Below are 15,104 nucleotides of genomic sequence, written 5' to 3' on the forward strand. Positions count from 1 at the left end.
ATGGTAGTAGTTGTTTTTTCCTCATGGAAAAATGATCGCTATGTTGTTAAGTAATGCCAAGTTTAATATCTGAAACACATATTTGGCAAGGCTGAATTTTGGTTAACTCTCTATATATGCACGGGTCATATTCTGTTTCCCATTTGTATTCTTAATCCAAGAAAACACTATTCAGGACAGTCAGTCTACTGGTACAAAAGCTTAGTATTCATAAACGAAATCTGCCTTCTGTAAAGATGAATACAAACAAGTGTTGTCTAGATGGTAGAAGTAACTTTACTCAGAAAGTATCTGATTACCGCATTATTTAGAGGGGAACACCAAATTTAGCGTTAAAGGTAAAGCTTGGAACTAAGTACCTATACATACCTAGTTACCTGCAGTTTTCTTCTAGAAAGAAGCTTGAAGTACATTACATATCAATGCTAACTTACTTTTGTGTGAAACTATATAACCCAGTGGTTCTCAATCTGTGGGTCCAAAAGTGTTTTAATCTACAACTTCCAGAAATCCCAACGAGTTTAACAGCTGTTAGGATTTCTGGGAGTTAAAGGCCAAAAACATCTGGAGATTCGCAGGCTGAGAACCACTGATATAACCCTTAATTACTTTTGTAGATACTGCTTTCTGGCCTCCCTAATTTTTTTTCCTGATGTTAGTACAGTAGAGTCTCACTTATCCAATGTTCTGGATTATCCAACGCATTTTTGTAGTCAATGCTTTCAATATATCATGATATTTTGGTGCTAAATTCGTAAATACAGTAATTACTACATAGCATTAATGTGTAATGAACTACTTTTTCTGTCAAATTTGTTGTATAACATGATGTTTTGGTGCTTAATTTGTAAAATCATAACCTATTTTGATGTTTAATAGGCTTTTTCTTAATCTCTCCTTATTATCCAACATATTCACTTATCCAACATCCTGCCGGCCCGTTTATGTTGGATAAGTGAGACTCTACTGTACTCCCAATCAACCTATTTCTAGGCCAGATTTCTTCTTGATATTTTTTTCAGATACACACAGAATTTTGAAACAGAGATATACTTTATCTGCATGTAACTTCTTCTGTCACCTTTTTGAACATACTTCTCCTAACTGTCTTTTGGACATGTAAGTTGGTGCTAAATGTCTATATCTTATTTTTTTTTGTGGGTTTCTGATTCCCCATCCAGCAGTACACACATAAAATTGCCATGGAGTGAGCACTTCTCAACCTTAAAAAGTGTTTATACATAGTGATTTCCTTTTTCAGCTCAATCCCTCACATGTTATTTACCCCCCCCCCCCAAACCCATAAATTACTTCGTTGTTCCTGTATTACACTGTTCCTCTGAAGACGAGGATCCTATCCCTTTTAATATTTATATGTAAATATTAAGCAGTGGAGAAGCCCCTTCAAATCAGAAACCCACAAAAACTGTAGTATAGATTTAGCACCAACGAGACATATGATCAGAAAGGTGATAGAAGAAGTTACAACCTAAAGTATTCATCTATTTGAAAACTCAAATCTAACCTAGAAATAGGGTGATGGAAAATATTATTTTCCATTTATTGTACTGTTGAGACAACTCCAAAACACACAAGGAGAAAAATAATCCCCATTATGTTCTCCAGAAAATTATGAAAATAATAATTTTTTTGTAATTACAGTAGAGTCTCACTTATCCAACATAAACGGGCTGGCAGAATGTTGGATAAGCGAATATGTTGGATAATAAGGAGGCATTAAGGAAAAGCCTATTAAATTAAGGTTAAGCCTATTAAATTAGGTTATGATTTTACAAATTAAGCACCAAAACATCATGTTATACAACAAATTTGACAGAAAAAGTAGTTCAATACGCAGTAATGCTATGGAGTAATTATTGTATTTATGAATTTAGCACCAAAATATCACGATGTATTGAAAACATTGACTACAAAAGTGTGTTTGGATAATCCAGAACGTTGGATAAGTGAGAGTTGGATAAGTGAGACTCTACTGTAATTGTTTTCATCAAGACCTGTACTGTTTTATGTGTGACTTGATCCCAATGCATGCCTCCAAAATGCATACTTACAGCGGTTTGTCGTTAATGTTTAACTTTGGTATGCTCACTTCAGACTTTCACAGTAATTTGCAGAGAAGCAACTGCCAATATGTTACAGATTTCACAGTGCGTTTGCATAAACTGTGCTCTGTTTTAGTACACTATACTGTACACTAAAAATGTTGGAAGGCATTGTATTGAAATGCCAATACATCTGAATGAATGAAGGGGAAATCCTGAAAATCGACACCCTCAGAGATGGTGCAGGCTTCTAGTCAGAAATTGTATAGGCTGAGTTCAGTGATCATGAGGATGACCAAAGTAATTAAATGAAACATGGAATACATTATTAAGTAGGCTCCACATACCTCACCAGGAAATAAATATATGTACAGGAAAGGAAAGGCAAGCCTAGTGATATCCATGACCAGCCTGTCCCTTCTTTGGGAAGGGAGACCAGAGGGACATTTATGCCATCTGGTCCTCCATATCTCACTCTCTAGGGCAGTGGTTCTCAACCTGGGGTCCCCAGATGTTTTTGACATTCAGCTTCCCAAAATCCTAACAGCTGGTAAACTGGCTGGGATTTCTGGGAGTTGTAGGAAAAAACATCTGGGGACCTGAGGTTGAGAACCACTGCTCTTACAAACCATCCTTTGTAGGAGAAAAACCTAACTTGTTATTGCAATCGCTACGTATCTTTACTGTTTAAGAACAAATAAACAACAACTTCTTGATTTTCCTCACATAAAGTGTCTCGTGTGACTCTCTAAATATCCTAACACAGAGGAGGCTCCTGAATATAACATTAGTAGTGGTAACGAGTTTGAATCCTCCATATATTGGTGTGGGGGGGGGGGGAGTGATCTATCTATCACACAGCAAGTCCTCCATATTTTTGGTGGCAGCTGAAGGCAATCTTCTGTAGCTGCATGTCTAAAAAGCATGTCACCAACATGAAAAGTCTGGAAAGCTCTACCCTAAAGATTATTTTCTCAAGTGGCATATTGGTTTCCTTCAAACATAATTCAAAATTCCGTCTTAATTTTAATGGCAAATACTGGAAAAATATTAGCAATCTCTGCCACTCATTGGCTATTCAAATGGCTTGTTGACACAGAAGCCCTCTGAAGCCAATGAGAACAACAAAGATCTGGCAGTGTGGTTTGAAATACATGGTTTTAACAATTTTATGTTGAACTGAAATTTTATATGAGCCCAAGCTGCATTTCAGTCTGACACGAAATCTGCTCCCAATTAATACTGTCACTTGATATATTAAAATGAATTTTTTAAAATATACTGTCATGATGCTCTGCCTGCAGATTATGCACAGGAAAATATATTGCTTTATGGTATTTTGATTGAAAAAGAACTCCCTAAAAGCTTTTTTACTTTCTGTTAAAGAGCCATTAGGCTCTTTAGTGTAAAGGGTTTGATGCAAGGACGTGAAAGATGTCATCACAAAACACTTTTTTAGCCTCTATGTTTGAACATAAGTAGTAATATGCTGACCATTTTCAAAAGCTGTAGATCATGTATTTCCATTTCCCTGTTTCGTATATTTCTACTATTTTAAAGAAAAACATGACTTTAGAATCTCAGTGCTGTATTGTTAAAAAACATTTAAAATTAACTAATTAAGCATGATTTTTTCCTGTTAATTGTTCCTTATTTTGTTTTGTTTTAATTTGAACAATGCTTGCCACTAGGACACTAGTCTAATGCCCATGCAATGTCTAGGGGCTGTTGCTGAAAATGACATCTCTGTATAAAATCACTTTCTCCCCTGCACAAGGTATTAGATTAGTCCAGTGGTTCTCAACCAGGGGTCCCCAGATGTTTTTGGCCTACAACTCCCAGAAATCCCAGCCAGTTTACCAGCTGTTAGGATTTCTGGGAGTTGAAGGCCAAAAACATCTGGGGAGCCCAGGTTGAGAACCACTGGATTAGTCACTGATATTGGTTGGAGTGGAGCAGAAATATCTCAGCCTAAAGAATAATGGACAGGAGCCCCGGTGGCGAAGTGCGTTAAAGCACTGAGCTGGAGACCGAAAGGTCCCAGGTTCAATCCTTGGGAGCAGCGTGAGCAGCCACTGTTAGCTCCAGCTCCTGCCAACCTAGCAGTTCGAAAACATGCCAGTGTGAGTAGATCAATAGGTACCGCTCTGTCAGGAAGGTAATGGCGCTCCATGCAGTCATGCCGGCCACATGACCTTGGAGGTGTCTATGGACAACGCCGGCTCTTCGGCTTAGAAATGGAGATGAGCACCAACCCCCAGAGTCAAACATGACTGGACTTAACATCAGGGGAAACCTTTACCTTTTACCTTTAAAGAATAATGGACAGCAGGGAAGACCTGATTAATGGCTGTTTTTTCCTGGCACATTGTATACACTTATGAGAATACTTTTGCCCCAACTTTTCTGTCTCTATATAAAATATATATTAGTTACAATTGATTGGATCTACCAGTGGTGGACAGAAGAGTCCAATTTGCAAATGATGCCTCCAACTCCAAGGATTTCCTTTCTTACCACACCACAGGTCAGCTAGGTTGCATCTATACTGTAGAATTAATGCAGTTTGACAACACGTTAACTGCCTTGGCTGAATGATCTAGAACAGGTACAGGTAAAGTAAGATCTGTGGGCCGGATGCAGTTCCTTGAGCGTTCTACTCCAGCCCTCCTCTTTTTCCCTATCCTCTCAATATAAGGATGTGGCGGCTTGCCTGCCGCATCCTTTTTTTTTTTAATATACTTTTTATTAAGATTCCTTTTATAATACAATAATAATACAATAGTAATAAAGAGGAAAAAAGAAAAGAAGAAAGGAAAAACAAGAGAAAAAGAAGGGTTAATATATAGATATGTAAAAGGGGCATAAATAGAGTAGATTTAATACTGCAAGTAGAGTATCTATTTTACTATGTGTATTACCTACACTAAATTGTGTATATTCTGGAAAAAATTAATTACAATTTTTGTTAGTATTGTTATAGTTACTTAATTGCAGTAGATAGAAGAATATATATATATATATATATATATATATATATATATATATATATATAGTGTAGGCGAAGAGGAAATGGAGATATAAACATAGGTTAAAATTATCAGGATAGAGAAACAATGATCAGGATAGAGAAACGATGTTACATAGAAAGATGATTGGTTGTTTTGACTTCCTGTATCTTCCAGAGGTCTGTTCCTTTTCTATTTTTTTCCCATTCTTGTTCTTTTCTCCCTTTCTTCTTTCTTCCCCTTTGTTTTTGTACATAATTTTGTTTTTACGAATAGTTCTTATCATATCAATATTTTTTTATTCTTTGACATGAGATATTCATTTACTTGTTTCCAGTTGGTTTCCTTTATTTTCATTCCTTTATTCTTAGTCATGAGAAAGGTAAGCCTATCCATATTTCTAATTTCTAAAGTTTTTGTAATCCAGGTTTCTTCATCAGGTATATCTTGATTTTTCCATAACTTAGCATAACACAGTCTTGCGGCTGTGGTCAGTAAGAATAACAATTTGTCTGTAATTTTTTTCCATCTTTATTTCATGTATTCCTAGTAGAAATGTTTACGGTTCTGAATGATCTAGAACAGGTACAGGTAAAGTAAGGTCTGTGGGCCGGATGCCGTTCCTTGAGTGCTCTATTTCGGCCCTCCTCTTTTCCCCTATCCTCTCAATATAAGGATGTGGCGGCCTATCTGCCACATCCTTATGCTGAAAGAAAGGGGGGGGGATACCTGTGTCGGCCTGGCCCTGGCCATGTGTCTTTCTTTCTTTTCGGCATAAGGATGCGGCAAGTCAGTACATCCTTATGCCAAAAGGATGGGCCAGGGCCAAGGCCTTCCTCTCCTTTTGGCATAAGGACACAGAGTCACTGCGTCCTTGTGTCGAAAGGATGGGCTAGGAGAGCTCTTAGCAGCCACGTGTCTTCCCACGTATCCTCCTGCCAAAAGGAGTGCCCTGCAGGACATGCAGCTGTGCAGAGTTCTCCCGAGAGCCCGCCATAGCCACGTGTCAATCCCTCCCCCCGCACCAACTGCCCTCAGTCCCATCCCCGCATGCATCAACCCTCAACTTCCCCCCTTCACTTCTGGCCTCACCAAGCCTGGCATGATATAAATATAGAACCATAGAAGTTGTAGCATTAGCATTGGTGAGGCACAGCACTGCCAAAGAGTGCTTTTCTTCACCAAACTACAGCTGTTAAGTATTGAGCCATGGCAGGTTAAAGCAGTGTCAAACTGCATTAATTCTTCAGTGTTGATTAACTTTAGTCAACAGGATTCCTTGACCCAGAAACATTTTGAAAAGTCTGTAGATACTATAATAAAGAGAATGCCGCAGGAAGCCTGCACCTATATTTGGCTCAATTGCATTTTGTCAACATCCTTTTCCCAGGCTTATTGTAGTCAGGAATTTTTGTTTATTTTCTCACATTATGGCACTGAATGAACGAGTATCCATATTGTCTACTGTATGCAGCTTTTTCCAATTACCGTATATACTCGAGTATAAGCTGACCCGAATATAAGCCGAGGCACCTAATTTTACCACAAAAACTGGGAAAACTTATTGACTCGAGTATAAGACTATGGTGGGAAATGGAGCAGCTATGGGTTAAATTCAAAAATAAAAATAGATAATAAAATTGCATTATTTGAGGCATCAGTAGGTTAAATGTTTTGGAATATGTATATAAAAGTGTAATTTAAGATAATAAGACTTTAATAAGATAAGACTGTCCAACTCTGAATACCTATATACTCAAGTACAAGCCAACCTGAATAGAAGCCGGCCAGGACCCTCACTTGAGTATAAGCCGAGGGGAGCTTTTTCAGTCCTAAAAAGGGCTGAAAAACTAGGCTTATACTCGAGTATATACAGTATTAAAAGCGTTTGGAATAAAATACAGACTTGATTGATTTTCTTGTTGTGCAGGTAACATAACATGTTTCTTGAGTTTGTTCCTTGTATTCCTTTTGAATGGCTATGCTCTTGAATTACTTAAATATTAAATGGTACATTTTAAAAGACATTATTTAGCTTAGCTTGTGCCATTCCATTTAAGAAATCAACTTACAGAAATGTAAACAATTTGGTTTGGTATAATTTGCATTGGGGACTTTGTCCCTTCAGACATTTTAATTTAGGGTGCATCTACACTGTTGAATTAACGCAGTTTGATACAACATTAGCCACCATAGCTCAACGTTACAGAATCATGGGAGTTATATTTTAGCAGGATCCCTAGCCTTTGCTGCCAAAAAGCACTGGTGCCTCGCCAAATTACAAATCCCAGAAATCCATAGTATTGAGCTTTGGTAGGTAAAGTGATGTCAAACTACATTAGTTCTTTGAAGTAGAGGCACCATTAGGATTCTAGAAGTTGGTCCAAAACATTTGAAGGTTCTCCACAAATCATCATCATCATCATCATCATCATCATCTTTATTTGTACCCCACCCCATCTCCCTAAGGGACTCAGGGAGGCTCACAGCATAAATACAGTAACATACATAAAATAAAAGAAACATGTTAAGCAATATAAAAACAAACAAGAAAAGCTAAAACACAAGTAATCAGCATTAACAATAAAATTATAAACATTAGATTAAAACACTATCATTCCTGTGATTTAAAAGGGGCCTGCTACTCGAATCAGGTACACAAAGGTCTATGCCAACTTGTAGTGACTTTTTGGAGTTTCAGACGTGGGTTTTTCCCCCTCAACTTTAACTAGGGAACATACCTGGGAGCTTCTATAGACAAATGTACCCTGCTACTTTGCTACAATTCTTTTATCTGTGTGATCTGTGCTTCTCTGTCCTGTTGAAGGCACAAGTTTCTTGGTGCATGCAATTCTGGCAATGGTCTTGAAAAGATTCTTGGCCTCTGCAGGGTGTCTAGTCTTTAGTCTGCCTACTGGATGGATTTTATTCTGCTGTCTTGAAGTTGGCCCTGTCCCATGACCTTTTCCATTTGGTCTCTGTTTTCTGTGTCCATTTAATACATTGCAAAGAAAATGTACATGGGGTTAAGAGAGCTGGTCATGTACTTGATGGCTCTGAGAACAAAACAGTGACTCTGTATTTTATTTTTAAGGGTCTGTTCTGTTTTGTTCTGATGGTGTCACCTTTGTGTTCTAATTGACTACCTCCCTTTGGGGCCTCCCTCTGTTCTCATTCCCCAGTGGTTCATTTGATTTGTCTCAAAAATCCAGACAGCTCCTCTCCAAGCTTGCTTCAGCCTAGCAAAGCAGAAAACAATGAAGCCAAAACAGCATTCTTATTTTGGCCATCCGTAGCAAACACATCAGACAACTATGAAGACCGCTGAGCTCTACGGGTGAAAGTAGCAATGGGTTTATCAACCCTTTACAAAGGGAAAACTCTGTGCCTTCTTAACAATGATGCACTCATAAGTTTACAAACAGAGAAATACTGTGAAGGTTGGAAAGAGAAAGGAGGATGTGACTTTCTCTTGAATAGGATCTGTGGCAAAGGAATTGGTTCCAGTCCAGAAGCATTCTACTCATTAATTTCATGCAAAAAAAAAAATCAGGTATAAGGATGTACCTTTCAATGTACATTTTTAGAAGATGCCATTTTCTTGTGTTGTGAGTGCCATTGGGAAGATAGTTTGTTTATTAATCCTTTTGGTAGAATTCACAATAAAGAACCTTTACCTTTTTTTATGGAAACCAAATTTTATTTTAATATTGACTTGAAATAAAAGACATGATAGAAAGTACCCTGAGAAAGAGATGAGACTAGGAGTAATTTTATTTTAGTTTATATTATCCCATTATTTTGTGAAGCACACAAAATAGTAAGTTCACTGGTGAATGTTCAGGACAAAGTTAGGGGATTTGCACATATTCTTTTTTCCAAGTGAAATACCTGACAATGAGTAATGTACAGCATGAAGTTTCAAACAATAGTAATCCTATATTGCAGAAGTTACTCATGTTTAAATGTCTTGCTAATTGCCAAAATACTGACTTCATGGTATTTCCTTCTGTTGTCAATTCTCAGTATTCTGTTGTATGTATGGGAAAACACAACAATTGCTTAAACCCGAGCCCTAAAAAGCATAATAATGGATACTGAGCTGTATTATATAGGAGCAGTTCAGATGCAATAGCAAACTATGGTTTCCCTTTAAGCACATAAACTTGCCCTGGTGCAGACTCAAGGGATGGCTTGGAAACCTTTGTTTCCGCTTTTAAACTAACAAAACATTCCTCATTAAATTTGAACTTTAATTTAAACTGGGGACAAAGACCATACAACACTGTAGCTGTTGTTGGATTGCAACTCTCAGCATTTCTTATCACAGGTTTTGCTGTCTTCAGCTGTTGGGACTGCTGTCCAACAGTTTTGATGGGCTGCATTATTTGAGTTCACATGAAGCAGAAAACCCTAGTTTGAAAATGGATGTGAAAGCTTTTAGTCTCCTTCTATCTAGTGAGGAGGACATAAACTCAACGTTTGTGCACATAAAGCACATATTTTAATATTGTGTCGAGAAAGATCTATAGAGGATAAAAGCAGTTGGGGTCAAGCAGAGGCAAGTTAGCAGGTGGATAATTGTCCCCTATCAGCTGCAAAGTGTCCACATAATGCATGCATACTGCTATTTCTGTCACTGTAGTGTGACATTTATTGTGGGCCTATGTATAATGAGTAAAAAGTGGGAATAATATCACTTTGTGTCTTCTTTCTATGGAATGTAACAACAGGCTCCCGTTTTATTCAGAAAGACTTGTTTATATATACTGCTCACTCTTTTGGCAACCCTCCTATTTTCATAATTGCTCTCATAGGTCATGTTGCTTCTTTTTATTATGTATTGAATCTGAATTCTCACATTTGTATGTTTATGTATCACGCTAACTTGAAAATAAACCCTGTGCAATGCAACAAAACACACTTTGGGGTGAACATGTTTTGGACATTTTACAGGTTGGGCATCCCATAGAAATATTCCAAAATCCCAAAATGTTGACTTGGTTGAGATAGTAACACCTTTGCTTTCTGATGGTTCAGTGTACACAAACTTTGTTTCATGAACAAATGTAATAAAATATTGTATAATATGAAGTTCAGGTTTTAAGTATAAGATTTTATGTGTAGACTTTGGTTCCATCTCCAGGATATCTCATTATGTATGTATAGGCAAATATAGCTATTCCAAAATCTGGAGAAAAAAAATCCAGAGTCTTAAAGATGTGTGATCCCAAGCATTTCAGATAAGGGAGAATCAATCTATAATTGCTTCATATAAATGTTATCTGTAAAGCAGAGGTGGTGGAAATTTTATGACCCTCCAGTTATTGTTGAACTGCATTTTTCAGCAGCCCTAACCAGCATAACAAACTATAGAGAATGTTGGGAATTACATTAAGTGCTGCTATCATTGTAAAGATTATTTCAAGGAGCAGAACTGAAATATTCTTGGGAAGAGGGACTGAGGAGAGCAACTGGGATGCTACCTTTTTGAATTGGCGCAATCCTTGGATTTTCTCCAAGTGAAAGTGGGAAGGATGCTGAAACAGGAGGGTTTTGGAGATTTCCTGGAAAACCACAATGACTTTCCTTCAGCAAACTGATGATGTTGTGATAAAAGCTGTTTACATAATTGCAGCTGTGATTAATTGTATACAAATCTATGCATGGCTATGAGCAGAATGACAGTCTTCAAAGCATGGTGTCTCTCACCGTGCTTTGAAATCACATCTTAAATGTCATGTGCAAGTATGATGTATGCATAGAGCTCAATCCTTACTCATGCTTACACTGAATTTTTGTCTGCAATAAGGTGACATGCATTTTAGAAACCGCCTTGCCTTCCATTCTTGCAGAAAAGGTGACATATAAGTCAAATAAATATACAGCCATCCTGGCCATGCACCAAAATCCAAAATGCACTGAAGAGTGATGCCTTTTTTTGGCCAACAAAAATCCACAAAATGCATCATGCAAGCATTCAATGCCACACTGACTTCTTAATCGGGCAAAAAAATATTTTAAAATCACACAGCAGAAGAAAAGTGATGATGTTAGAGTCACAGGCCAACATTTTGTCTCTGATGTTTCTCTTATAGTTATCAGGATCCTATGTTTAGGACCTGTCATGTTTTGAGATTATGATGTAGTCATCTTGTTATTAGGAGCCTCCGTGGCCTAGTGGGTTAAAGCCTTGTGACTTGAAGGTTGGGTTGCTGACCTGAAGGCTGCCAGGTTCGAATCCCACCCGGGGAGAGTGCGGATGAGCTCACTCTATCAGCTCCAGCTCCATGCGGGGACATGAGAGAAGCCTCCCACAAGGATGGTAAAACATCAAAACATCCGGGCGTTCCCTGGGCAACGTCCTTGCAGACAGCCAATTCTCTCACACCAGAAGCAACTCAGGTTGCTCCTGACACGAAAAAAAAAATCTTCTTATTTTATTATTATAGCCATATTATAATGCCAGATTGAAACTATTCATTGTAAGGAATAGCTATGTGATTATAGCCCTAGAAGGAATTAAAGCAGAGTTAGATAATGACTAGCTGCAATTTACAGTTAGTAGGGGATGAGTGCAGCTTATTGCAGTTACAAGATACCTGGAGGAGTAGAGAGTTGAGCATTAGCCACGGAGATGGAATGCCCTTGGGCCAAAGCCGTTCTCATGTGAACCAAAAACATAGAGGGTTATGTAATGCTTTGATCAATTGACCAATGAAGGATAGCCTGCATGAAGTGTAAAGGTCTTGGAGGGTGTCCCTTAAATCAAATTGACACATGAGCACAAAATGTTTGAATGCCTAGCCTATAAATTGTGTTGAAGTTGGTTACAGTTCTGACAACAATAGCATGTCGTAACCTGTACTCTGTTTTCAATGAATTTCTTTCTATCTTCAGGAGACAGATTAGGTCTGCAGCTGACAGCAGTCTAGTTCTGGCCGGGGGAGGGGGTTCAATGCAGGCTTCTTGGCCGTATGGGGACTGAGACAAAAGATCTTAACATTTAAAGCCCATTCGCAACAATAAAGTGACTTCTCTTAAGTATGAGATAATGCCAAATGTAGGTTTATCAGTCCCTTCATGTTCTGTACACACTCTGTTATATAAGGTAGGTTGAATATCTCAAAATGTTAAGAGTATTGAATCAAAACAAGCCCAAACTTCTTAATGCTATGAATTTTATTTTACTTCTATGTGATGCAACAACCTTGATTCAAACTGTGAATCTTGGAAAGGGTGTTATGCTTAGAATAATTCCTGTAATGGGAGGGAAAAGCGGATACATTCTGCATCTAGAGTCCTTGGTGAATTCAGCATTCTTTGTTTTGTTTGGCTGCAGGCTGTTTCCTTTGTTAAATCAGTGCTTGGCTTTCTCTGACATCTATGTATTCAGAGTTTGGTTGTAAAGAGGTTTGTTTGGTTTGTGGTTTGTGGTTTTTGTTTTTCTTTTGGTTTTTACAGTTGTACAGTTTGCACTGTTAAGAGTCCGTGTTTCTGAAAAAAGTGAAAAAAAGCAGCAAGGAACCTGTTTTTGATACAGCCCAAACAGACCAAAGAACAGTCAAGCATCTTGCTGGCTGTGCCTGTGAATATAATGGAAATTTGTTTTCCTCTTCTCACTCTGTTAACTCTTCATGCTATCTGAATACCATCTCTGGAAGACTTTCCATCTCTCCAGAGCATACACTAACACCACATTGTATAGCTAGCCCAGGGAAAACTACAACTGCCTTTTGCAGAAGACAAAGGTATATTTGGACTGAATGCAGGGAGAACATTTTCAGATTGATTGCCATTATTCTTTAAAATGTTATTAAAAATTGCATTCAAAAAGTTGTATGCTAGTCCCAACAGCCATTTTGTTAGATCAAACTGTTTCTCTACTGTTCCAAACTGTTCTACCATTATGGTTCATGGCAGGATTAGTATGGTAATCATGTTAGCTGATTTTTAAAACACTTGGAGGCCAATTGTACTAGAATCTTTTCCATTTTCTCTTGACCAGCAATTTCGAATGGAGTAAAGAAGATCTTTGGGTTTATCAGGTTGTCATTAATCAGTACCCAAAAGCTATTCGGGGTAGAAGAACTCTGTACTTGGATATGCTGCAGAAACTTCTGCCTCACAAGTCTAGGCAAAATCTCGTGAGTAATGGAAACCCTTAACATTTCAGTTTAAAGTTATGATGAGCATTTTCAACAGTTGTATTTTGTGGCTTACTGAATATAGGGTTGCAGCCAACATTACACAAGAGGATTTCTGTTTGCACATCAGAACTTTACCTCAGTTTCCTGTCCCCATGGTCAGTCACCACCATATGGATCTGATTATGGTAATTTGTACTCCCTGTTTGTTAGATGGCTCTTCATGCAAATATTCTGCAAATAAACAAACAAACAAAATGAACACACACGTAGGTCACTTTAGCCAGCACCACAAGTGAAGATGTAGTTTAATATGAAGCTTAATTATTAAGGCAAAGGTGTCACTACCCAGCCAAGAAGGAGCAAGGGAAGCTTTTGGGGTGAAAGCAGGATCCCACATGGGGGTAGGTACACACAACAGCAAGCTCCGTGCTCAAAGAGCCAGCATACATGTTAAGTATGGTTGGAAGGCTTAGGATATTGGTGGTTTTTCCACTTTTAGAGGGATCCTGCTTCGGAACCACCAAGAAAGTTAAGAGCTGACTGTATTTACAAGAATGTGGCCACGACTTTAGTCTTTAGCTTTATCTCCCTTTCTTTCATTCTGCACCCTTCATGCATACACAGAACTGATTCAGAAAGACTCTTTTCTCATACCAGGGATGTAGCTTCTTGTATTGCAATCAATATCTATTGCAACAAGTTATCTGACTCCCAGGACCAGCATTAAACATTGCAACCTGAATTACGTTGCAATACGCTGAAGAACATTGCAATCTGCAATGAGTTATTTATAGCCATTTTCTTTGTGAGGCCCTTTGGATCTGAGCCATCGTTTAAGAATTTTTCTTAAACAATTTTCTAATATTACTTGTCCATCATGACCACTGGGCATTTTAAACATGTGTGCCTAAATTATATAAAAAGATATAAATATAAAAAATAAAGTCTCCATTAATCCAAAAGTAATGCTACATCACTGTGCTTATATTTATAGGTGACTCCTACACTACGTGTATGCATTTAGATTTATATCTTGACTCACAGAAAACCACCACAGTATCAAATCAATGAAGTATTCACACAATACCTTCGTGCTCAAGAATTGTAGTCTTACTCCCAACACCAGCTGAATACACTTTACGTCATTTCTGCATTTTTGCCTCATCTTTTGCTTTTTAAAAAAAATGACAATCTTGCTTCATTTGATGTCATTTAATGGTGGAATAAGTGAATATCGCTGTGATCTTAGTTAGAAAAGGAAAGATTTTATTATTTTGTTTAATAATAATAATACAGTAGAGTCTCACTTATCCAAGCCTCGCTTATCCAACGTTCTGGATTATCCAACGCATTTTGTAGTCAATGTTTTCAATATATCATGATGTTTTGGTGCTAAATTCGTAAACACAGTATTTACAATATAACATTACTGCGTATTGAACTACTTTTTCTGTCAAATTTGTTGTATAACATGATGTTTTGGTGCTTAATTTGTAAAATCATAACTTAATTTGATGTTTAATAGGCTTTTCCTTAATCCCTCCTTATTATCCAACATATTTGCTTATCCAACATTCTACCGGCCCATTTATGTTGGATAAGTGAAACTCTACTGTAATAATAATAAACAACTTTATTTGTATTTCACCCTGTCTCCCTAAGGGGACTCAGGGCAGATTCCACATACAATGTCAAATATTCAATGCCTCTGTAAAACAAACAAATACTGACATAAAATCCCTGAGAAACCCAGCATATGAAAATAATATTTAAGCCTAACATCAAATTAAAGCCTGATATCAGTAAATTAAACCTAACATCAATAAATTAAACTACATGTAGTCAAACAAAATTATATAATAACATGAACTCTAGTCAAACAT

At 37.5% G+C, this 15,104-nt stretch overlaps 1 protein-coding gene across 7 annotated transcripts in view; it reads left to right on the forward strand.

Annotated features, from left to right (window-relative positions):
* Positions 1-15,104, forward strand: part of ccdc148 (coiled-coil domain containing 148) — a 194,636-nt gene that overhangs the window by 89,036 nt on the left and 90,496 nt on the right. For all 7 annotated transcript variants that reach the window (XR_010001326.1, XR_507326.3, XR_010001327.1 and 4 more), the window contains one exon: positions 13,080-13,218. Coding sequence is in view for 3 of the 7 variants with exons in the window: in XM_062965431.1 (XP_062821501.1) it covers positions 13,080-13,218 (139 nt within the window). In the remaining 4 variants the exon portion in view is untranslated. The remainder of the gene's footprint in view (positions 1-13,079; positions 13,219-15,104) is intronic.

The sequence above is a fragment of the Anolis carolinensis genome, chromosome 1 (genome assembly GCF_035594765.1).
Source record: "Anolis carolinensis isolate JA03-04 chromosome 1, rAnoCar3.1.pri, whole genome shotgun sequence".
Classification (NCBI taxonomy): Eukaryota; Metazoa; Chordata; class Lepidosauria; order Squamata; family Dactyloidae; genus Anolis; species Anolis carolinensis.